Below are 25,217 nucleotides of genomic sequence, written 5' to 3'. Positions count from 1 at the left end.
GACGCAGCTCTTCTAGATGCATTCGATCAGGTCATCCACTTGGAAGAGAGTATGAAGAATCTTCTCGAGATTTCAATTGCAGAAATCGAAGGAATCGTGACAAGATTCATTGCATATGCCAAAAAAGAACATTGGAAAGGGAATAAGGTTCTAGATGAAAGGTTGTTATAGATGACATGGCATCTTATTTGTCATTGGTTTATGTCTCCTAGGTTTTTGTGCCAAATTTAATATTTGGCTATGTATTTAATATTGTTCAGTAAAAAGGAGGCCATTTGTAACAAACCCTAATTAGGGTTTAGGTGTCATGCTCTTGACCGTTGATCTACTTTCGATCTAGACCTTTCATTGTAATTGGGGATGCTATTTATACCCCCATTTTTCATTTCATTTGGTAATAGTTAATAGTCAATAGTTGATGTAATAGAGAAGAGAGATAGCTAAGAGATTAGAAATTAGAAGCAATTTTATTTTGTAGCAAGATTGAGTTTTGAAGAGAGGAATTCAAGCAATTGTTGTACATGATGACTTGGAAATCAATAAAATATTGAAGTTATGGTGTTTTGTTGCAACTTTCTTGGTTATCTTCATGGTTGTTTAATCTACTTGAATCATGCTCAATCAAGGTAGTGTGTTAGTTTGAAGGACATTGTGTGAGACTTGATCTTTGGTAGGATTCGTAATCCAAACCACTAGCTTCTTGCTGATTGTAGGAACGCCTTGCGTGGTCGACTGGAGAATACTTTGAGTCCCTTAACCTTCAATCATTATTGTATCTTGGATATGTACCTTCGTGGTAGTGTCTTTGATCTTTGATGCATTGAATATCATTTTGTTACCTTAGAAGATCGCATCAATTTCAATTGAGTTGTTATCTTATGGCAAAATTGAAGTTGGTTGAATCTTGCCAAGTCTTGTCCATACGAAGTCATTCTTAAGGTTAGGCTAGATTAGACCTCTTTCAAACCCTACTCTTTTGTTATTTTTGAATAGTTTCTTAGTTTAGCAAATCTTGAACTTTCGGAATGCGTAAGACCCCTTGAAGGAAACAGCAAATCACATCATACCGCTGGAAGCTTGTCCACACGTAGAGACCCTACTAACAGAACCTTGGAGTCTTCCTAACTGATCCTTTATGCGAATCTTCAGCAGTTAGAGACTATTTTCTCAAGAGAGGATAAGATGCCTATTGGTATTTTATTCTGTGTATGATTGTGTACAAAATACACGTCAACAGTAATGCAACCTCGTTTGAGCCGTAGACTTATAATTTTAGTTTTGGTATTTGTTTTGATGCCATGGATATCATATTCCATGAGTTTTGTATACATTTGACAATATTTATATATCTAAATGTGTTATTTCCTTCAACTAAAGTTTGCGTTTATAGTTATGTGATTGACGTATGCTTGTGTATGTGATCAAATTAGCTTCTATTTGAAGAGGTAATTGTGTCTTTAAGGTTTATTTATTAACGGGGGCATGAATCAAGTTTTAAATCCTTAAAAATCTCTAGTTTATTGGGTTTTTCAATTTGCTAAGTTTGGGTGCTGATTTTGCGTCGTAGTCCAAAATCAGCTTGCTGAGTCTGAGGTGAGTCTGAGTCTCGTAACATTGGCTCTTAGGGGAAACTAAATTGAAGACAACAATTTTGGATAAGAACTATTTCAAGATTCATATTTTAATGAAGAAAATTAAGGAATTTGTCCACTGTTCAATATTATGGTTACATGTAGAGAGGGTTGTTGATTGTTTAGGGCATCAAAATGATGTTGATTTTCAGTTTCAGATACCAAAAGATGCTATACACAAAATGTGGTGCAAGTAGTGACAAATGTGACCCATGTATGCAAAGCCACTAGGAAATTAATTTAGGTAGCCTACAAAAATATTTTTGTGGAGTCCTTGTTGTGTGCATGCCATGAACAATGCACTGAAGGACATGGGAGACATTGGTTGGATCAAAATAGTTGCTAGTGATGCTAGATATGTGCAGATGTTTATCTGCAAGCACCACACTTCACATGCACTCTTCATGACCTCCTTGCATAAGGAACTTTTGAAACCTGTAGAGATTAGTAATGCATCATATTTCGTTCTCTTGTAGAGGATGTTTCATTTGCAAGAGACATTGCAACTATGATGGCTCGAGTCCAAGACAAAGTAGGGGAATAGGGTGAAGGATCTGGTGTAAAGTGATGTTTTTTGGGGTGATGCAAAATTTGTTGTCTCCATCATTACTTCAGTTTTTAGAGTGATTAGATTTGGGGATGCCAATGTACCTAGCCTTGGAGTGGTGTATAAGTGCATTGATACTATGCTTGATCAAATGAAGGTTGTTGTGTGATAAAAAGACCCCACATTGCAAATGTGCATTAAACATATTTAGCCAACCATTCATCATAGATGTGAGAGGATCGACACTATCTTGCACATTGCTACCTGTGTTGAACCCGGAATAGTACGTGGGCCTGGTTTAATTACACATTTACAAAATGTTGAGGTGAAGGAATGGTTCATGAGAGCTATTTAGAAGATGTAGGATTCTATAGATGCCAACATCATTCATATTTGAGTGGAAAAAATTTGTTGCTCATATGGGATATTTTGAGGAGGTCAAGATAGATAGGGATACTATGGCACAGGGGGACCTAATTTTGTGTTCTTGTTCTGCATTTTCTAGCATTAGGTGCATTTCTGTATCATTTCCTATTGACCTCAGTTGGGGATGGCTAAAAGTACAAGTGCCATCTTAAATGATGTTAATTCATCTCAACCATCTCAGGAATATGTAGTTGTCCATGTACTGCAAAACAAAATCAGGATGTACATAGATTGGCACAAGGAAGGATCAAAATTATCTTGGAGGAAGGCTAGAATGCTTCCTCCAAAGATCTGAGCAGCATGGGGGATGTTTTTAGCTCATCCCCAAGTAGCTAAACCCTCCTGGTACTCTCAAAGCTGGTGTTGACTGTGGGGAACACACACACTGCCTAATATAAAGGTTTTTTTTCTGAGAGTGATGGGCATAGGTTATTCTGGTAATATATATTTAGACAAGACGGGCATAGGTTTTTCGAGTAAGTTATTGGCATAGGGAGCATCTATGAAGCATTACCATTAGCAAGTACTACAAAATGAAAGATTAAGAATATAAGTGGCTCAACATAGATTCTTCAATGTATTTAGGTCCTGGTAGACAATGATTTTCTTTGGGTTCATCTGGGATTGTATACAATATTATCTTGCCACACAAGCTTCAAGCGATTACCACCTTAAACATACCTCATGTTAATAATACTAAGCGCAACAACGTGGTTTAATGGTTATTTTACATTTGGAAAGCATGCAGAGATAGCTTCAAACTATCTACATGCTTAGTGGTTGCTTCCTCGAGTCCTGTGCCTTTGAATTCAGCTGGATCCACAAAAGTATTTCATTGATGTATTAGATAAAATATAATTTTGTAGTTGCATTGACTAATCTTTGCTCAGTTGTGAACATTTCCATATTAGTTGTCCTTTTGTTGCATGATCCAGTTGTCTTTAATTCCTTTGGACTTGCTTGCCTTGAATATGCTCTTTTGTCTTTTGGTCTTCTTTTCATCAAGACTGGGAACTTACTTTGAATATAGCTGCTTTTTAATCTAGATACCTGTTAGATGATTTAGTCCATTACTTTATTCTATGTAGTGTCACCCTTGCATTTGTTACAAGATCAAGATATTTTCCTTGAATATAATGTCGATGCCCCTTGAAATGTTTTATGTTGGGAGCCACTAAAATGGTGACAACGTTTTGTCAATCTTGTTTAAATTTACAGTAGATTTGTGCACAACAGGTTCATGCTTCAGCAGTATTTACTCAATGAGTACATATCAGTAAATGGATTTCTTTATGTGAAATTTATGGATTCTTTCAGAGTCAGCTTCTAAAGAACGTATAGTGATTGTGATGGACTGGTAGAAGGTTTTAAGATTTTTTTTTAATTTCTTTTTATTGGTTGGCACCTTGTCATCTTTGGCAGCATCTTGGAGATAATTATACTTTTTTAAAAAAGTTGCTTGTCAATCTGTTCTTTTTGGTGGGAAATCAGTAGAACTAGTGGAACACTATGTGAAAATCAGATTCACTGGTAAAATATCTTGTTCATATTAACTGAGAACAAATTACAATATATAGGCATATAAAATACTGTAGATATTTAATATGCCAACTAACCAGCTAACTACCTACACACTGCAAAAAGTAATTAAGATATCACCTAACTAAATACATTATTGACCATTAATAGAGTAAATAAATATTATTCTAACACCCTCCCTTAATGGTCAATATGTCAAAAACACCAAGTTGCCCCCTGAATTTTACAAATTTATCCAAACTCAGAGACTTGGTGAGAATATCCGCAGTTTGATCTGCTATCGGAACATACTGCAACTGAACTGATCCGTCTTCTACCAGCTTGCGGATGTAGTGACAATGAAGTTCGACATGCTTGGTACGTTCATGGAAGATTGGAATTTTGGCCAGTTTGAGCACCCCTTGATTATCGGTATACAAGGGAGGACCTGTCTGTGGCATCTGCATGTCAGAGAGCATCCTTTAGAACCAAACTGCCTCACATGCGGCCTTGACCGTTCCTCAGTATTCGGCTTCGGTTGAGGAAAGAGCCATGGCCTGTTGCTTCTTGTTGCTCCAAGTGGCGACACCAGTACCCAAATTGAATACGTACCGAGAAGTGGATTTTCTATCATCCATCGATCTTGCACACTTCGAGTCAGTATAACCAATTAGCTTTGGATCGTTGCACCTAGTATACAAAATGCCATAGTCTGAAGTGCCTTTCACATATCGTAACACTCGTTTCGTTGCAATCCAATGATCAACTTTTGGAGTTGTCATGAAGCGAGAGATGTAGCTGACAGCGAAATTGATGTTAGGTCTAGTGGCAGTGAGATAGATGAGGCTGCCTACCAGCTGTCTGAATTTTGTTTCATCTACTGCAAGTGAATTAGACTTGGTTGATAACTTCAGCCCTTTCTCCATAGGTGTGGAAGCAGGTTTACAATCTTGCATTCAAAACTTATCCAACAAAGCACGAGCATACTTGGATTGTGAAATAAATCTACTGTCATCAGTCTACCACACTTCAACACCTAAGCAATAATGAAGAAGCCCCAAATCTGTCATGTCAAAAGCTTGGCACAAGTCCTGTTTGATTGCGGCAATCAAATGTGCTGAATTTCCAGTAATGATCAAGTCATCCACGTAGACAACAAGAAAAAGGATCTCATCATCGAAAAGTTTGACGTACAGATTAGTGTCAAAGGGTTTGCATTGAAAACCATGTTCAACCAAATATTGATCAATCTTGAAGTACCAAGCCCGAGGGGCTTGCTTCAAGCCATAGAGGGCTTTTACCTATCTACAAACCTGATGTTCCTTACCAGGAACCTTGAAGCCAGGGGGTTGAGTCATATAAACTTCTTCTTGCAACTCATCGTTGGGGAATGCACTCTTAACATCCATTTGGTGAAGTTTCCATCCAAACTGAGCTGCAATGGCGAGAAGAAGACGAATGGTACTCATCTTGGTAGTAGGAGCAAAAGTTCCCTCGTAGTCAATGCCCTCCCGTTGTGTAAAACCTCGAGCAACCAATCTGGCCTTGTACTTATCGAAAGTACCATCAGCATGATACTTGACTTTGTAAACCCATTTACAGCTGATAGGTTCCTTCCCAGGAGGCATATCAAAAAGAACCCAAGTGTGAGACTATGGTATTCTGTCTCCATAGCCTTTTCCCACTCAAGAATGCCTTTAGCCTCAGAATATGTTTGGGGCTCATGGATGCTGTGAATGTTGGCCATAAGTGCAAGGTTGATTGTATTTTGTTGCTCTCTCTTTCTGCGAGCAGATCTGCCCTCAATAAGCTCATCATCATGAAGATCTCCGATAGTCTTGGCCCACCACTTAGGCCTGAGGGTAGAAGTAACGACATCTGGCATTGGAGGAACAACATCCCCTGGAGTTTTTGGAACAAAGTCATCTGGATGCGAATCCTGTGGAAAATCGAGTGGTACCTGCAACCAGTAATGATTTATTTTTCAGAAAATACACTCACATTTTACGACTGAAATCGTCAACAAATAACAAGAAGTACCTGCAACCAGTAACAGTTGGAGTGTTCATTGGCCCACATATATCAGCGTGAACCAATTGAAGGACCTTGGAGGCTTGCCAAGAATCACCATCCGAGAATGGTGTCCGATGCTGCTTCCTAGCTTGACAAGCTGCACAAACTCCATGATTTTGAGGTTGGATCTTAGGTAGACCAGCAACCAAACCGTCTCGATATAATTGAGAGAGATAGTGCACGTTTAAGTGCCCATAACGCTGATGCCCAAGTGTTCTGATGGATGTACTCCTAGCAACCAAAGCATGCTCTTGAGAATCACCATAATCAACAAGTCTATACAAACCATGATCTTCAAGTCCCATAGCGATTGTAGTACGAGTCTCCCTATCAACGATGCTGCAGATGGACGAATTGAAGACAACATCTAATTGAGGAGAATGCCTCATGATCTGACTGACGGAGAGGAGGTTATGTTCCATGCCTCGAACATAGTAGACATCAAGAAAAATTAAATTTCTACCTCCTGAGTGAATTTGGATAGTGCCCTTACCAGCAGCTGTGTACTCTTCTCGTCCTCCGAAGATTACTAAATCTGAAAATGGTTCAAATTTCGTGAACCAATCTCAAAGATGAGTAAAATGCCGCGAAGCTCCTGAATCAATATACCAAGCAGAAGAGTGTATTGGATCTGATGTTCTCTTGGCCATAAAAGCATAGAAAGCAGATTCTTTCTGCTCAGAGTGTTCGGCGACATTTGCTTTCTGTTGAGACCCTCCCTGCTTCTTTTGTTCAAAAGCCAATTGAATTTGACACTCAGCCTTCATGTGACCTACCTTGTGACAATAACTGCACTGAACGTTCTTCTTCTTCTTGCTGTCCTGAGAAGAACTAGAGCCTTCTAGTTGAGAAGATTGAGCCTTCCCTTTGTTCTTAGCAGAAGATTTGGTAGAGAACGGTTGCTCGATGGAGGGAGAATTGGTACTGCTTCCAAACTGCTGTCACCACCGATCTTGCTGTAAAAGCTTGTTACAAAGATCGAAAAACTTCAAATTGACATCAGTGGAAGTGATATTGAGTGTTTCGATGAAATGATCATGCAAGTGTGGGAGACTCTTCAGAGTAATGACTACCATATCTTCTTCCTCCATTTTTTGACCAATAGCTTCCAGTTAGTTGCGAATATCCTTGATCTTTGTCAGATACTCTCGAAGAGATGTTTTCTCATCCATCATGATCGTGAAGAGCATATTCTTAAGAAAGAACGCTTTGCTCTTGTCAGAGGTTTCATGAAGAATCTTCAAATGATCCCATATTTCCTTCGTAGTTTTGCCGGACGGTACTGTTGATGTGTTTTTCATGCACATGCGAACACAGAATAAAATACCAAGGTATCTTATCCTCTCTTGAACAAAGTTTCCCGAATGCTGAAGATTTTGCCTAAGGATCAATCGGGGCAACTCCAAGGTTCTTATACGTAGGTTCTCTACTTGTGGATAAGCTCAATTTGGTCTGATGTGATTATGCTGGAATCACAAGGGGACTTACATTCGATGACCTGAACGTCTGATTTGCTTTGGATTCCACTGTAACGTGGGTCTTTAATGATCCTTGATTTTTTTAAAAAGGGAAAAGGATAAGGGTCGGGGAGGATCTAATTCTAATACTAAGAATGTAGGAGCAATGGATGACCTTTGATGAAACTTTAACTAAGTCTTGCTTTGACATGCTAGGATCATCTCCACAAGTTTAGTGCGATCTTCTAAGGAAAGCTTTATGATGTTTAGATCACCGCTACAAGCATAGACACCGTCAGGTTGATGCATATCAATGAAGAAGCGATAATTGAAGTTAAGCTTAAGTTGAATGATTCCAGTTGACTACGTAAGGCAAGTTTGCAATCAACAAACCGCTAGTAGTATGGATATACAAATTTCACCATTGATCATACAAATTTCTTCCATTCATCTAATAACATGAAATTAAACTTGGGAAGTATAGAGACCATGCAAATTGTAGAATCGACACATAGAATTCACCATTCTTTCAATGAAGTTTACATGTCTTTTGCAGCAATGTCTTGACAACAATCGTTGCCTTCTCTTTCTACTCTACCCTAAAAACTAATTGCTCTTGAACTACCACTACTGACTATTGACTATCTCTAACTATTCACCGACTATTCACCTTTACAAATGAAGAGCCAGGGCTTTATATAGAGAGCCTTTACAAATTGATGACTCTGATTGACTTAGAATCAATGGCTAGGATTACAAGACAAAAACCCTAATTAGGGTTTGTTATAACAAACTTCCTTTAGCCAATGAGAAAATTACATTCCATGAGTGTGGACCAATAGATGTCAAGTGTAGGTACATCGAAATTTGTGCCGTCCTTGATAAATTACGTACATTGAATCTGGACATGCTGAGGTGGACCAATCCAACTGGAGGAAAAATGACTGGGATGCCACCTTGTCTGACGTCTGTGTCTTGGTTGATCCTGCTCTGTCCGTGATGCGATGAATGATGCACTCTTTGATTCTCTATGTGCTTGATGAGCCTTCCTTACTGTTAAGTTCTTGTTTCTCTGGTAGCATGTCTCGCCTTGAAGTGTTGGTAAGGTCATTCTTCTCTGTCATCATGTGGGTCTTTTGTGTGGTAGAATGGAGTCTTTTGAGGATAGCCTGGAACTCCTCGAACACTTGTAGCCTTCCAATGCTTTAGAAGCATCTCGAGTCCTCCTCCATGCCTTTGGAACGTCCTTGATGATGATGGGCTTAGAATAGGTCGTCCTTGTCCTGGCTTGATTTTCTTCCATCTACAAAACAAACCAAAAGATGATTAAGCACACATTATATATTTATCTTAACATAGTATTTCTACCTTAAATCATTAACAAAAGGGGATCAAAATGGACTTTGCTTTAGGATCCTCCCCAGGGACAGGCCCTATAAAAATTTCGCTCTGGAACCTTTGGAAAGGTTAGGAGCGAAATTCATGATTTGGTCTAAATTCCATCATTTCCTTACTCTAAATATCCTCCCAAGACAGGCATACACTAGTCTTCTCTCCACCAAGGCCTAGGAATCCATCTCTTGGCCTTCATCATGAGCAAATTAGGTGATTTTGGGAATTTCGCTATGGACCCTTTGGAAGGGTTAGGAGCGAAATTCATTCTTTAGCTCAAAATCCTTACTTTTTGGACTCATAACCTATTCAAATACATGCCTATGGCCATCTTTAAGTCCAATTCACCTTCATCAACGCATGTCTTAACATAAAATTGAGAGAAAGAGGAGATTTTGAAAATATCGCTCTGGACCCTTTGGAAGGGTCAGGAGCGAAATTCAAGTTTTAGACTTGATCCTTCATTTCCTTAACTTCAATTCATCTTGCAAGGCAACAATACATCACTCCGCCTCCAACCATGCTATAGGAACCAATGTTTTGGCTTCACACAAGGAGAAAATAAGTGGTTTGAGGAATTTCGCTCTGGACCCTTTGGAAGGTTCAAGAGCGAAATTCAAGATTTGCTTGTTTTCTCTTACTTAGCTCCATTCTTCTCACTTTGCTCTATCCTTCTCACTTTCTTCTACCTGGACTCTCATCTTTGGATCCCTCTCTCATGAAGGCAACACTTGTTTGACCTCAGAAAGGCCTGAAAGGAGAATTTCGCTAAAAACCATGGCCAAGGATAGGACCTATAGAGAATTTCGCTCTGGACCCTTTGGAAGGGTTAGGAGCGAAATTCAAGTTTTAGCTCAATTCCTTTACATTTGGTGGTCACAAGCTATTCAAAGGCATGCCTAGGGGTATCTCCAAGCTTAATTCACCCTGATCCACACTTGGCTTGACACAAAATTGAGAGAAAAAGGAGATTTTGGGAATTTCGTTGTGGACCCTTTGGAAGGGTCAGGAGCGAAATTCATGTCTTGAGCTCATTTCTTCATTTTTTCAACTCCAATCCACCTCAAAAGGCAAGGACACATCACTTCACTTCCATCCACGCCATAAGAACCAAGGTCTTGATCTCATCTAAGGAGAAAATAGGTGTTTTCAAGAATTTCGCTCTGGACCCTTTGGAAGGGTCAGGAGCGAAATTCATGATTTAGGACAAAATCCTTCACTCCTCCACTTCTAATCACTTCCGAAGGCAAAAACATGTCAATCCACTTCCAAATATGCCCAAGGAACTTAAATATTGGCCTAAACAAGGAAGAAAATGAGGTTTATGGAGAATTTCGCTTTGGACCCTTTGGAAGGGTTAGGAGCAAAAGTCCCAATCTTGGACGAAATCCTCACTTTTCAATGCTTTCATTCACTTCCTAAGGCAAAAACATGTCCATCTACCCCCACTATGTCCAACGAACAAGGCTTTTAGTCTAAACAAGGAAGAAAATGAGGTTTATGGAGAATTTCGCTCTGGACCCTTTGGAAGGGTCAGGAGCGAAATTTCCATTCTAGGTTGATTTTTACTGTTTCATCACCTCAAACCTTCTTTCAAAGGCTAGAACACCTCAAGGTCACTCCAACCATGCCTTAGAAGTCCAAAACTTGGCCATGACAAGGAAGAAAATGAAGGTTATGTGAATTTCGCTCTGGACCCTTTGGAAGGGTCAGGAGTGAAATTTGCATTTTGGGTTGATTTCTGACTCCATTTCCCACATTTCTTCATTTAAACAAGTGAATTGCCTTCAATAATACTTGGGACATGGATTAGCTCATGGCTTTGGCAATGTAGAGTGTCTTATAGAGGAATTCGCTCTGGACCCTTTGGAAGGGTCAGTAGCGAAATTCCTATTCTAGGCTCAATTCACCTTCAAACTGACTTGACTTTGTCTTAGACTTGATCCTAGATCCATTTCCTTCCATATCCTTGCAAATTTGCTCAACCATTCAATGATTTAGGTGAAGAATTTAGGTCCTTTGTTAAATTTCGATCTAGACCCTTTGGTAGGGTCAGGAGAGAAATTTGACATTTTAGCCTCTCCGTCAGATATAAGGAAATGTCACTTATACTTTAAGTTATATTCCATATATACTGTCAGGATGTTTGAGAGTGGTTTCAGATCTCTAGGAGTTATAATGCAAAATCTAGTTTTTGGAGGATTCTTCAATTTTCTAGACTTAGTCAAATTTTAGGATCAAGATGACATTCCAGACTTAGCCAAATATCAGGACATTTGAGGATCAGGATGACATTCCAGACTTAGCCAAATTTCAGGACATTTGAGGATCAGGATGACATTCTAGACTTCTCAAGGCGAATTCGCTTTGCCCTTGATGTAAGGGATGGGACCTAAGAGGACATTATGCATTCAACCAAGGTTTGATTTAGCAACTTGAAGTGCGACCAGATAGTACACAAAAAACACCTTAGGAATGATCTAAATAACCCCTAGTCACTCAATTGACTTGACCTCTTGAGGAGATCCACCTGACTCAAGCAAAGCCTGCTACTCTAATGAGCCCCTTGGCGACCCTTTAATGCAAAGACTAATAGCCAAGACCAGGCAACCAAGCAAACTAAACTAACCCTAGAAAGCAAAAAGGTAGGGGTCCCCATTTGCAATGGGGCGATGTGTGAATACGTTACAACAGGTACCTGAGGTAGCTGCTCATTGGTAACAGAGAGTTTGATGAGCATGACGGCTTCTTGGTTAAGCTCATCCCATTTGTCTTGATCTTTTCCGACATTATCTGGACGTTGAGACGTGCCTAGAACAACTGCATCAAGACATCGGTACTCAAAAATCGTCAACATACGCTGCTTCTAGGTGTTGTAGTTGCGGCCATTGAACTTCTGGCTGCTTTCGAGCATAATGTTCGTCAACGATGCCATCACGTACCCGAAGGTCGAACTGGTGAAGGCACGAATTTCACGAAAACCAGAGGATGAAAACAAAGAATTTTTATAAATTCTGCAAGTCGGATTTAGAGGCAAAAAGTGAAACCTTGGCACAGTTTTCGAGACACAAATTTTTCAGAAGACCTAGAAAAATCTGATGACAACCCAGTTCAGATCTCAAAAAACCCACAGAGATTCTGCAAATAATTTTTTTTCTGACTTGAAACGAAGGAGATAATCTCAAAACCCTAGCACAGTTTTCGAGGTAAAATTTTCGACTAACCCAAAAAAATCAAAATCTGATGAAGACCTAGAAATCCTTGCAAGAAACTTAGAAAGAATCTGCAATGAGAATAATTTTTCTAAAAATGAAGGGTCAAATCCGTGGGCTCAAAAAACGAGGCACGGAAAACGATGCACCTAGGAAAATCCAATGACAACCCAGTTGATCTCTTGAAAAACCCACAACAATTTTGCAACCAGAATTTTTTTATGCCTTGAAATAGAGGGTCAAAACCAAAATCTGATGGTGACCCAGTTGAGGTTTCGAAAAACCCATCAAGAATCTGCGATCGAAAAAATCTCGCCTTGAAATAGAGGGTCAAAACCTAGGCGAATTTACAGAAACCCTAGGTCATTAAAAAACATGCAGATTTTCTGAAAAAGAAAAACAGGTTCCGTGCCCTAGCCGAAAAACACAATTTTTCAGATGGAAAACGAACGTGGGTGGGAGAAAATACTCCCAAGGCAGACTCACAAAAAACAGACATAGGAGCCAGGCACAAAAAAACCCTAGACGGGTTTTTGAAATATTTCGAAAATATTATACTGGACAGGATTTTCGAAAAATATCTTTACCTTTGCTCTGATATGATGTGAAAATCAGATTCACTGGTAAAATATCTTGTTCATATTAACTGATTACAAATTACAATATATAGGCATATAAAATACTGTAGATATTTAATATGCCAACTAACCCAGCTAACTACCTACACACTGCAAAAGGTAATTAAGATATCACCTAACTAAATACATTATTGACCATTAACAAAGTAAATAAATATTATTCTAACACACTAATCATCGTTTCAATTTGTTCAAGATGTGAATTCATATTAGTAAGTTTAGGAAACTTTAGTAATATAAAAGCATTGTATTATGACTTGTACAATTAGTGGTATTGATTCTTGCATTCATTTCAAACTTTTCCTTCTAATTTCTTTTTCAATCTATTTAGCATGAAATGAGAAGTTCTTACATTGGAAATATATGTGTAATATATGTGTACTGGTAAATATTATCCTTTTGCAATTGTATAACTGGATGACCATTTGATCATGTCAATATAATGTACAGCTGAATTTGAATTAAGGAACCTCCTGTAATTTTTATATTATTTATTGATTTTATCTATCTTTTGCAGCCATTTGGCTTCCCATGGTGTCCATACCAGGGTTCATTTTCTCGATTGTCAGTATCTCTCGAGTAAGTATTTCTGGTAGTCCATCGATTGTTGAAAACTGTTATGTGATCCTGTTTGCTTTTTTCTATTTTTGATAAAGCTCATTATCCAATCTTATTGGATGAATTTTCTTATTTGTTAAGTAATAATTCTGTTAGAATTTGTGATCTTTTTATGATAATTTATTGAGAATTATGATTTTTTTCTGTTACAAGGTCATAATTATAGAAAGGTAGATCTACATTTGAATATTCTTTGCAGTCGAGCAATAGGCTGAAACATATGAGTAAAATAATTCTATTTAAATGTTCACATCATTCAGTGTTAAACTTTCTGCGGTCTTAACTATTTTGCATTTTGTAATGATCTGTTATGAAGCCTCATTCTTGAAGCAGCTTTTTTCTTCACATTCAATAATTGTTTTGGATTTAGTTTCGAATGAGATTGGATCAATATGGTTGGGCTAAGTGGAGATCTAGACATTATTAACATGGTACCTTCTACATATCCAACGGAAACATGAGTTTTAGGTTTTGTTTTTATGGGTCTGAGATGTTAAATTGGGATTTATCTTATGAGATTGAAGCAATATAGTTTTTTTAGTTGAGATGTAAAAAGAATAAATGAGATACATTCTAAGAATTCAGTAAAAACATGAGAGGTCTATAATACTTCTTTCATGCGTATTCAGAGTGGCTCATATTGGCTATATTTTTTAAGCCAGATTCCATATGGAAAATGTTTCAAGGGAATTGGTTGTTTGTTTTAAAGATGTGAATTTAAGAGTTGTTGATCAACCCTATAGTAGCCCAAGGATCACCTGCAACCAAAACAACATTCCACACAATAAAAAAAAGCAATAAAAATGCTATGAAGCCTAATAATTCATTAGATGCATAAATGAAACTGTTATTATACAATGAAGAAACCCTTGTTATAAAGACAAGGATGAAACCCTAGGACATACTACGATTGTTAGAAGTGTCTTGATCTTATGATATGTGTGGATAAAATTTAATAGGAAACTAGTCAGGTAATATGCCATTTTCATACCAACATCCCCCCTCATGTGCAATTTAGAGACCATGATATAACATTAAAAATGCAAGGATGGCTTTTGGCTACAAGGCCATGATAGGTACCGTGTTAGAATATTGTCGTTGATGTCAAAGGGCATGAGATGACTATAAGAACTAGGTGTAGTTGTTCAATATATGATGATACAAATCCTGAAGTTAAGAAACAGAAATACATTGATCATATTCAAGATATTGTACATTGAATGGGATTAAGGCCTTTCAAGATAACCTACAATTCTAACAACTTTCAATACTCATATGATCAAACAAGACACCTGAAGAGAAATTCTTATAGCATGATAAGGTTAGATCATTCCTTGTACTTCATAGCTCCACAAACTATGGTTGTTCTTAATTCTCTCAAGTCAGTTCTTGCGAAGCTGGATATATCAAAATTAAAAATAAGATACTGTGTAAAAGAGGATTAACAAGGCATGATCTTCGATGTAATAAATTAATGGCCGATGAAGGAATATGGAGGAACACTTTTGGATCAATAGCATTGTCTTGGAGCCAGGTCTGATTGGAATAACTTAAAGAAAGAATTGCCCCATTGAGATCCAACATTAACAAGATGAAAACAGAGCTTAATGATTAATCAATAGAGAGTGGTTTCTTACCAAGTCAATTAATGATGAATTTTTGAGAGATGAGCAAGCTACAGGTTGAAGTCGATGCTCATATATCGATGAAAGCATGATCAACATAAAATATTCAAACTATGTTTGCAAAACACACACAATATAGCGATCTATGAGAAGAAGAAGAATGTCAATTATTATCAGCAATTACTATGGAAATAATAGTCAATACTGGTAAATTAGAAGGACAGCAATGATTATAAGGAGATGCAATTATTAACATGTCTTAGTATAATGAAATATGATTCAGATTAAAGAGTGACCAACATGATGAAGCACCAAAGAGAATTACTAAGCGATCGGAATAGTAAAAGAAATAAATGAAGGCAAAGGTACAGATCACTAAAGACAAATATCCTACAGCAAACCAGAAAAAGACATAAGCAAATAATAGGAAAAACAGAAAAAAGACTAGACAAAAAAGTGCACCAATTGCATTTGAATAAGAAGCAATGACTAAGATAAATTGAAGGACAGCGAATGTTTTTGAAAAGCCATATAAAACAAAAATAGATGTGGCATGAAGTGAGCAGTCAGTAAATGACAAAAACAGTACTTAAATGGCAATGATTACACAATGAAAAGTCAGCAATTAATACTTGCTAAAAGGAATTATTGTTAAAATGGTGCGATGCAATTATATGGTGCATTCACTTAATAATAACATAATACAAGTAGTGATTGCATTTTTGGAGAGGTGCGATTAAGTGTATCTTTCTTTTGGTTAAAGACACATTTAGTAATAAGTAAAAGTCTAGACTAAATGCAAAGGGTATGTTTAATGAAAAGGTAAAAGCTATATCTATTCAAAGAGATATCCTTTCATAGAAACGTGAAGATATAAGAAGAGGTTTTTAATGTGGTGAAGTTGTGGTAGAGGTGTGTGATACAAGTAGATATTGCAAAAATACATGTGAGAAATATGCCAATAGATATTGCAGCTTTAAGAGAATGTATGTAAGAATGCAACAAACAACGAAGACTAAACGTCTGCAGATTTTATAAGAAGACTGTAGCAGATTGTAAGTGAAGTTTGTTATCTTTTTGTGACTAATTTGTGATCTTTTTATGATAATTTATTGAGAGAGAGAGAGAGAGCAAAACAAACTTGTAATATTTGTCAAATACTCATCTCAATGTACCAAATCAGGAAGACTATGATGTACATACTGCAAAGAATGACTGGAGGCAAAGAGATGGAACGTGATCTCATTTATGTTATCCAACTATAGCCATCCCATGCAGAGAGAGAGAGAGAGAGAGAGAGAGAGAGAGAGAGAGAGAGAGAGAGAGAGATCGATCTTTGTTTTCTCTAATACAATGATGATCTAGTATTCCTGATTGGCCAATGTCGATTACCTTCAAGGAATTCCTTAAATGCTTATAGCTATTTCTATCCTTTATACTGCTTAAGCTGTTCCAGAAAAACGATGTTAAAATGCTATTCGTATTTGCATCTGCCAAGCTGATAGGCTGTTCGTTCTCCTCCTTTTTTCCCCTCACTTGACGGTCAGCTTGATGCTTATATATCCCACTCATCGAATGGAAGGCTGTGTCTCTTCCACCAATATCTTCCTAGTAAGAGTGGCGACACTTTATTTAACATTCTTAACCAATAGCTGTTTAGATTATATTAGAGTATTCTGGTGGGTTTATGAAATCGTGAAGTCTTACTTCGTAAGACGATTTCATATTCAAATTCGCTGTTTGTAAAATGGATATTAGATCAGGACCATGACAGTCCGCTCCTTCTATCCGAACTCTTGTGGTGAAATCATCGCTATAGACATGATGTTACTTCTGCACCATTAGTAATAGCTTGTCATCGCTACGGAAATGTTTCTGTGTCCATCCAATAATGGAAGATCGAGCTACTACAAAGTCTAATACTTTGACCCCTAATACCACGGTGCTTGTAAACAGAGATTTATAGCAAATATATTAAATCGTCCATATTCATATTCCACCTTTCGCCAAGTAATTCGACGTCTTCCTTACTAGACCGCAACCCTGACACCTATAATTATAATCGGTGCTCGTAACTTAATTAATTTATATCATTAGGTGGTGATACTTGATGAAATCGGCTATTTCTTTAAATACATCGCTGTCAATACTATTCTATCTCTTCACAAGGTGGTTGCTGTCATCCTTGGCAGATTGTGTTGCTGCCGCATATACTCTTGATTAATCGAATAACTATATTGACTTCTACCTATTTTGGCAGTCCTTTAGAGATATGGCTATAAGGTCTTTGAAGGTCGTGGAATACGATTCTTTATAAGTAGTAGATCATATTCAAGTCGTTGTTGACTTTCCTCATCATAGTTATCTAGAGAGAGAGAGAGAGATGGTGGGTTATCACAATTATAAAGGGGCACAAGACTGTCCATATTGGGATCACATCGGAATGGAGAGTGATGTAAGTCTCCAAAGATATGTCAAACAACAGTCAAGTCCATTTGGCACCACAATACATTATTTGAAAATTTCTTGGCCGAAACTCCCCAAGAAGACTTTATTAGTCGAAACTAGTTAGGCGATATTAAATGTTTACATGAATAGTGATATGCAAATTTCTTTTGGTGTTTTAGCTGCTAGTTAAACACATTTAGGACCATTATTTTCTAAAATGAAGCTTCAGATTGTAATAGTTTAAAAGCCATTTGACTTGGAGTTGTAAACATTTTGTTAAAGTCACAAGGTAAGAGTACAACCCATGCTTGGCAAATCCTTGAAAAATAGAAAATTGAGAGTATATATGGATGTTCCAAAAATTTTTTAGGAATAAAAATTTTTAGAGACAAGATTGGATTGGTATTTTAATCCACTCTACTGCTGTTGGTGACACGAGATTGGATTAACATTTCAGACCTCTTTTTATTATGTTTTTGGGCTTCAAGGTCCCATGTTCAAACTCAGAATCTTTATTTCTATATTAATTTTTCATGCCATTTTTATTGGGGATACCTGACAATCTTTTGTCCTATCAATTGTGAAAGGATGGTGAAGCATGACAAGTTGTTCCTGATTAATGATAAGGAAAGAGAATTTATCTTTCCTTTTTTAATTAGCTTGCTATTGTGTAATGTAAAGGGCAATAGTGACAAACTTTTGAGGGCATTAAGTATTTCATCTGGCATTCATTTTGACCTGTGTTGGAAGCATGAGAAATATCATCATGTACTCTTAAAACTTGAGAGTAGTTTTTACAAAATTTTGTAGACTTTACATGTATCGAAAACAACGAAGTATGACTAAAGTTTTGGAACTGTGAAAGGAAACTATAAAATTCACACACATCTATATAATATTTTTGTCGAGAGAGAGGTGTTGACTCCGACATGCCACTTAATTCATCTAACCCATGAAAGTCTTGAGAGCAATGAATCCAAATACCACCAGCATAAAAGAAATGTGTTTTAACAACTTATTTAGCAATAATACCAAGCAGGATAATCATTTAAATGCTTAAGCAGTTTGGACACAACAGTGACCAGCCACATCAAGGATCTGATCAAGCTGCAACACACCTGTGTTTGAAACCTAGAACCATCTTTTCACAAACCATCAAATTATGGCAAATAAGCCAAAAACTATGCCTAGTCACCAAGGTAGTTGTAACTCAGCTTTGCCATGATGATAAAATGCGTATGAGGGAATGCCAATATTTAATCACTATGGTCCAACATCAGATTTATTAAATATCACATCCATTACTTGCAATGACACCTCAACAATTGTCTTTGGAATTGATTTTGTTATCAAAACTTAATTTCTTATATACAAAAGGTGTAGTTAGCATAACAAGTACTTGTTATAATTTGTTGGTACTTGTAAAGCAGATTTATGTTGTTAATTCCATGTCTGGTTTGGGTTTTTGACAATTTGATAATAAATAGTTGTATGCAATTGCCAACGGTTGTGGTCTAATTGACTATCATTGGACACTCTAAATGGAATTTTTGTAGTCAAAGAAAGGCTCTTATCTATGGATGGTCCTGCCTGATCTACATTATTCATAATCAAGCGCTGCCTCAAAAAACAATTTATTGTGTTACTCACAAACAATTAATCTAGTATATATTGTTCTTTATTTGTATATTATTGCTTTATAGTCTAGTTAGTAAGCAGTCAACATTTGGTGTCATTGCCTTTGTGAAGTCAGATCAGCATTAATAATGACCTAAGTTAGGCATAACTATTGATGATGACACAATAAAATGGAATAAGATTAAATAGGCCAGCCAATACAATAATAATTGGACATAGATAAAGGAAGAGAAGATCAACCTGCCCAAGAGCACACATACTTATTTAGGAGCTTTTGGTTCAAGTGCATGTTAGAAAAGAATCCAATAGTAATCAAGTATTCACATACTACATCTGGGGTAACTTGGCAGTAACCAAATAAATAGATAGGTTGTTGGATAACTCCTAGGCCCCTAGCAAGACACTACATGATTGTAGAAGACTTCCGTGCTATATGAGACTCAGAGTAATCAAAAAATAAATAGAACAATGGTAAAAGGAAAGGTGTTATTAGGAGGAAGAGAGATGAAGTGAAGACTAGTGTCGGGCTACATGAAATTAATGCCATTTAGCCCAAACAAAGGTGGCACACAAAGAATAAAGGAGACTATGAGAGGTACCTAAGAAAAATCCATCAATGCATTTTTAGATCTGAAGTGAAAGTTGTAGTCATAGTTGTGAATGAAGAACTTCAAATACTTAGCTGATTCAAAGATTAGGCTACATTTAATCAAAGAAGAGTGGGTAGAGGTTGCTAGGCAACTTACCCTTATTGAAGAAGGAATTGCTTATCTTTTTGGTCAAGTTAGGTTGGAATTTCTAGTTAAAGAGTCATCTGGATATGAAGGTTGCCCTATCATACAATGTCAATAGTTTAGTGAATGTAGCCACTTTGCAAGGAATTGCCCAAGATGTTAGACAATTAGAAGATTACTTTGTAGATGGTGTTCTTTTTGATCAAGTTAGGTTGGAAGTTCCATTACAAGTGTCTATCTAAAGGTTGCCCTATCAAACTATGTCAATAGTGTAGTGAATGGGACCACTTTTCTAGGGATTGCCCAAGAAGTTAGGGCTTTTTACCATTGAATAAATGTGCAAATTCTTTTGTACCATGTTGGAGATGGTGTTCGTTTTGATCAAGTTAGGTTGGAAGTTCCATTACAAGTGTCTATCTAAAGGTTGCCCTATCAGACTATGTCAATAGTGTAGTGAATGGGACCACTTTTCTAGGGATTGATCAAGAAGTTAGGGCTTTTTACCATTGAATAAATATGCAAATTCTTTTGTACCATGTTGGAGATGATTTATCTCACACCATTGTTTTATGATCTCATCTTTGCCTTAGGTAGTTTATGATTTTTTGGTCAAATTTTTCCAAACCTTGGTTGTTGTAGTCCATTATAATTAGTATTAGAACAAGTGTTTTTTGTGCATACCTTAAAACTGCCAAATAAATTGGGTGATGAATATGGATCATTTGAATGACCTAAGGCTACCAAGTGCACATCTTTGATGGTCTACTAATCTATGATTGACTACAAAACGATGCTTGTGTAAATTAGTAATGAAACAATTTTCAATCCATGCTATTCTACTTGAATTTTTGTTAAAATTATAGTGGAACTCTTCACAAATTTAAAGATTAGAATATGCAACCTAATTGGAAAGCTAACCAGAAATAAACAATACCATAATGAACATATATGCAAAAATCTGTGATTACTCGCAAGACCCACGAGTAATCGCATGCTAAACCTGGCAAGTAATTGGCATTAATGCTTGGTTGTGATTATCTACCAAAACTTGATGTGGTTCCAATGAAAAAATATGCAAAAACTCGTAAACGTTTGCCCAACATGCAACGTAGGGTTTGACTTGATTGACTAAAATTGATAACACTTAGATTTTTGAAACATGTTTTTAAGATGTATCACAAGGATTTCAATTTTACATAAAATTCGACACTATTGCAGATGTAGGGTCCCCAAATCTATAGATACTTTCTTTTGAATCTTTGATAGGTTTTTTGTGGCTTACATTATTTTACATGTATTTTTGAATCTTTGATATTTTGAGTTTCGAATATCAAAACAAATTAGTGTTTTATTAATTATATGTCTTGATATTATTTTCAATACTACAATCAACTCCCCACAGTAGTGAAAATGTTTAATTGTTAATCAATTTCAACAAATATAAAAGCTCCTATACATAAGACATATTAAAGAATTAACTACAATATGCATCTTCAAAGCCTACATTTGATGGTCGACCTTCCCCATTAAGATTTATGTTTCATTGTAGTTTTTTATTTAGAGTTGTATTTCAATAGTTAAAATGTAATTTATTTAAAAGAATATATTATAGATCAAATCTATATTTTACTATGATCTTATATAATTTTTGACAATTTGGTCAAAATTTTTTATATTCCAGATCGTTTCCAAATATTTTGCTCATATGAGCATCAACTTGAGACCATTACATGACACTAATATTTGCTCATATCGAGTAACTACAACCATGCCACTAATATTAGCTCATTTCGAGCAACCACACTAGAATCAACCTGTGGAAGACCAAGAGTCATGTTGTGAGGTATTCACACATCGCCCCATTGCAAATGGGGACCCCCACTTGTTGCTTTCTAGGTTGTCTTAGAGTCTTTGCTATTAACCTTTGCATTGAAGGGATAAATTTTCTCAAGTATCTAGAGGGTCGTCATGTTAGGTTGGTCTCTTGAGTGGAGTGAAGTAAGTCATCAAGCATTTTTCAAGAATGATTTATGGGTGAAAGACTTGATTGAAAAAACTGAGCAAAGTCAGGTGAAAGGACTAAGTCAAGAGTCTTTCTTAAAGCCCGTCCCTTACACCAAAGTTGGAGCTAAATTTGCCTAAATGCCTTAGACCCTATCTTTGGAGAGGTCCTAGAGCGAACTCAAAGTCATGTCCTTGCTAAGGGTCCAGAGCGAATTTGTCCAAGTGAAGATCAAGAGCGAATTTCACCTCCAAGTCTTGTCCTTGCCAAGGTCCAAGAGTGAAATTCTATCTTCAAGATCATGTCCTTCCAGAGGACATAGAGCGAAAATCTTTACCAAGGTCATGTCCTTCCAAGGGTCATGGAGCGAAATTTTGATAAAAGTCTTGTACCCTCCGAAGGACAAAGAGTGCATCTCAACATGTGTACCCTACCAAGGTCCTAGAGTGAATTTTTGTATCCAATTGATGTACCTTCTGAAGGTCTTGGAGCAAATTTCTTCTTACCCTGTCCTTGGAAAGGACATGGAGCGAATTTCTTAGACCTTGTCCTTCCAAAGGACATAGAGCGAGCTTTTTCACTTTGACCATGTCCTTTGCATGTCCTTCCAAAGGACATAGAGCGAACTTTTTTGGAAAGGTCCTAAGGTGGTCCAAGAGCGATTTTTACCTCCAAGTCTTGTCCTTGCTAAGGTACAAGAGCGATTTTTTACCTCCAAGCATTGTCCTTCCAAAGGACATAGAGCGAACGTTTTCACCTTGACCTTGTCCTTCCAAAGGACATAGAGTGAACTTTTTCATCTTGACCTTGTCCTTTCAAAGGACATAGAGCGAATTTTTTCATGTACCTTCCAGAGGTCCTAGAGTGAAAATCTTCACAAGGTCATGTACCTTGTCAAGGTCTTAGAGCGAATTTCAAGACATTTCCTTCCAAAGGTCTTAGAGCGAATTTTGAGTTTTGTCCTTCCAAAGGTCCTAGAGCGAATTGCATTTCAAGTCCCGTCCTTGTTGAGGTCCTAGAGAGAACTTTGAATTATGTCCTTGCCAAGGACATGGAGCGAATTTCTTACTTGGACCCTGTACCTTGCCAAGGACATGGAGCGAATTTCTTACTTGGACCCTGTACCTTGCCAAGGACATGGAGCGAATTTCTCATCTTGACCATGTACCTTGCTAAGGACATGGAGTGAATTTTTGAAATCATGTACCTTGCCCCCTGTTTTGAGCGAATTCCTCAAATTCAAGCATTGTGGCAAGAGGTGAAGCCGACTAGCATGAGAAAGGTGATTTGTTATTTTTAATCAAGTCGGCCTTATGGGAAGAGACTTCTTTTACCCTAAAGCGCCTATAAAGGGAAGGGTCAAAACATTCATTTTAGCCACCAATTCAGTCATATTCTTCTCTCCAAGTGTGAATTTGAGAGCAGACTTGGCGAATTTCTTCAGCAAGGCAGCGAATTTTATCCATACATGACTGAGTTTCATTAAAACATTAGTGAACTGCTCCGTCACAAAGGCGAAATTGGACATTGAAGGTGCAGACCTGATGATCAAGGAAGATAAATTCAAGCATTAAAGATACAGATCTGATGTTTTAGGAAGGCAAATTCATGTACCCAGCTGGGAGACTGTTGACGTGTATTTTATACACAATCATGCACAAAATAAAATACCAATAGGCATCTTATCCTCTCTTGAGAAAATAGTCTCTAACTGCCGAAGATCTGCAAAAGGATCAGTTAGGTGGACTCCAAGGTTCTTTTAGTGGGGTCTCCACGTGTGGACAAGCTTTTTTAGTGGTATGATGTGATTTGCTGTTTCCTCCAAGGGGTCTTACGCTTTCGAAGCTCGAAGATTTTACTAAACTAAAGGAACTTTCAAAAAAAAAAGCAAAAGATAGGGTTTAAAGAGGTCTAATCTAGCCTAACCCTATGAATGACTTAGCATGGACGAGATTTGGCAAGACTCAACCAACTTCAATTTTGCCATAAGATAACAACTCAATTGAAATTAGTGCGATCTTCTAAGGTAATATAATGATGTTCAATGCATCAAAGACCAAGGACACTACTACGAAGGTACATATCCAAGACACAATGATAATTGAAGGTTAAGGACTCAAAGTGTTCTCCAGTTGACCACGCAAGGCGTTCCTACAATCAGCAAGAAGCTAGTGGTTTGGATTGCGAATCCTACCAAATATCAAATCTCACACTTCGTCTTTCAAATTAATAATCTACTTCGATTGAGCATGATTCAAGTATGCCAAACAACCATGAAGATAACTCAAGAAATTTGCAACAAAACACCATAACTTCAATATTTTATTGATTTCCAAGTCATCATGTACAACAATTGCTTGAATTTCTCTCTTCAAGACTCAATCTTGCTACAAGATAAAATTGCTTCTAACTCTAAAATCTCTTCTCTATTACATCAACTATTTCACTATTACTCTCTTGACTATTCGACTATTATTAAATGAAATGAAAAATGGGGGTATAAATAGCATCCCCAGTTACAATGAAAGGTCCAGATTGAAAACAAATCAATGGACAAGATCATGACACCTAAACCCTAATTAGGGTTTGTTACAAATGACCTCCTTTTTACTGAACAATATTAAATACATAGCCAAATATTAAATTCGGCACAAAAACCTAGGAGGTATCAACCAATGAGAAATAAGATGTCATGTCATCTGTAACAACCTTTCATCTAGAATCTTATTCCCTTTCCAATTCTCTTTCTTAGCATATGCAATGAATTTTGTCACAATTCCTTCGATTTCTGTGATTGGAATCTCGGGAAGATTCTTGATACTCTCTTCGAAGTGGATGACCTGATCGAATGCATCTAGAAGAGCTGCGTCCCAAGTAGGTTCAAGTTCCTTCGTTCTATCAATCAGGAGCATGGTGGCAAACATCTGATCATACTGCTCATCTGTAACATCTGCGTCCTTGCGAAAGATGATCTTGATTCTATCCTCAAATTCCTGCATATCCACATCTGTCTCGACCTCGATCCTTCTGCCAAGAATGGTACGAAGTACCTCAAATACTCTGTCCTGGATCGGATTGATCACCTCCTCAACTTGACCACATCTAACACTGATGTCCTCGAAGAGAACACTTCTTTATATGGAGTAAGGTTGACCACTGAAACAAACTGTGAGAATCACCTTCCAAGATCCTCTCCTGCGCTAAAATTCTTCTGGATGTGTGTCTTATTACCTTCAAGACAGGGATGACAACGTCCTT

At 37.2% G+C, this 25,217-nt stretch overlaps 1 protein-coding gene across 1 annotated transcript in view; it reads left to right on the top strand.

The window, feature by feature from the left end:
- LOC131060513 (E3 ubiquitin-protein ligase IPI1) overlaps window positions 1–25,217 on the top strand; it is a 137,386-nt gene that overhangs the window by 58,457 nt on the left and 53,712 nt on the right. The window contains exon 3 of the mRNA XM_057993755.2: window positions 13,412–13,473. Coding sequence (XP_057849738.1) covers window positions 13,412–13,473 — 62 coding nt within the window. The remainder of the gene's footprint in view (window positions 1–13,411; window positions 13,474–25,217) is intronic.

The sequence above is a fragment of the Cryptomeria japonica genome, chromosome 2, assembly GCF_030272615.1.
Source record: "Cryptomeria japonica chromosome 2, Sugi_1.0, whole genome shotgun sequence".
In the NCBI taxonomy this organism is placed as follows: domain Eukaryota; kingdom Viridiplantae; phylum Streptophyta; class Pinopsida; order Cupressales; family Cupressaceae; genus Cryptomeria; species Cryptomeria japonica.
This window is presented reverse-complemented; position numbering and strand designations above follow the sequence as displayed.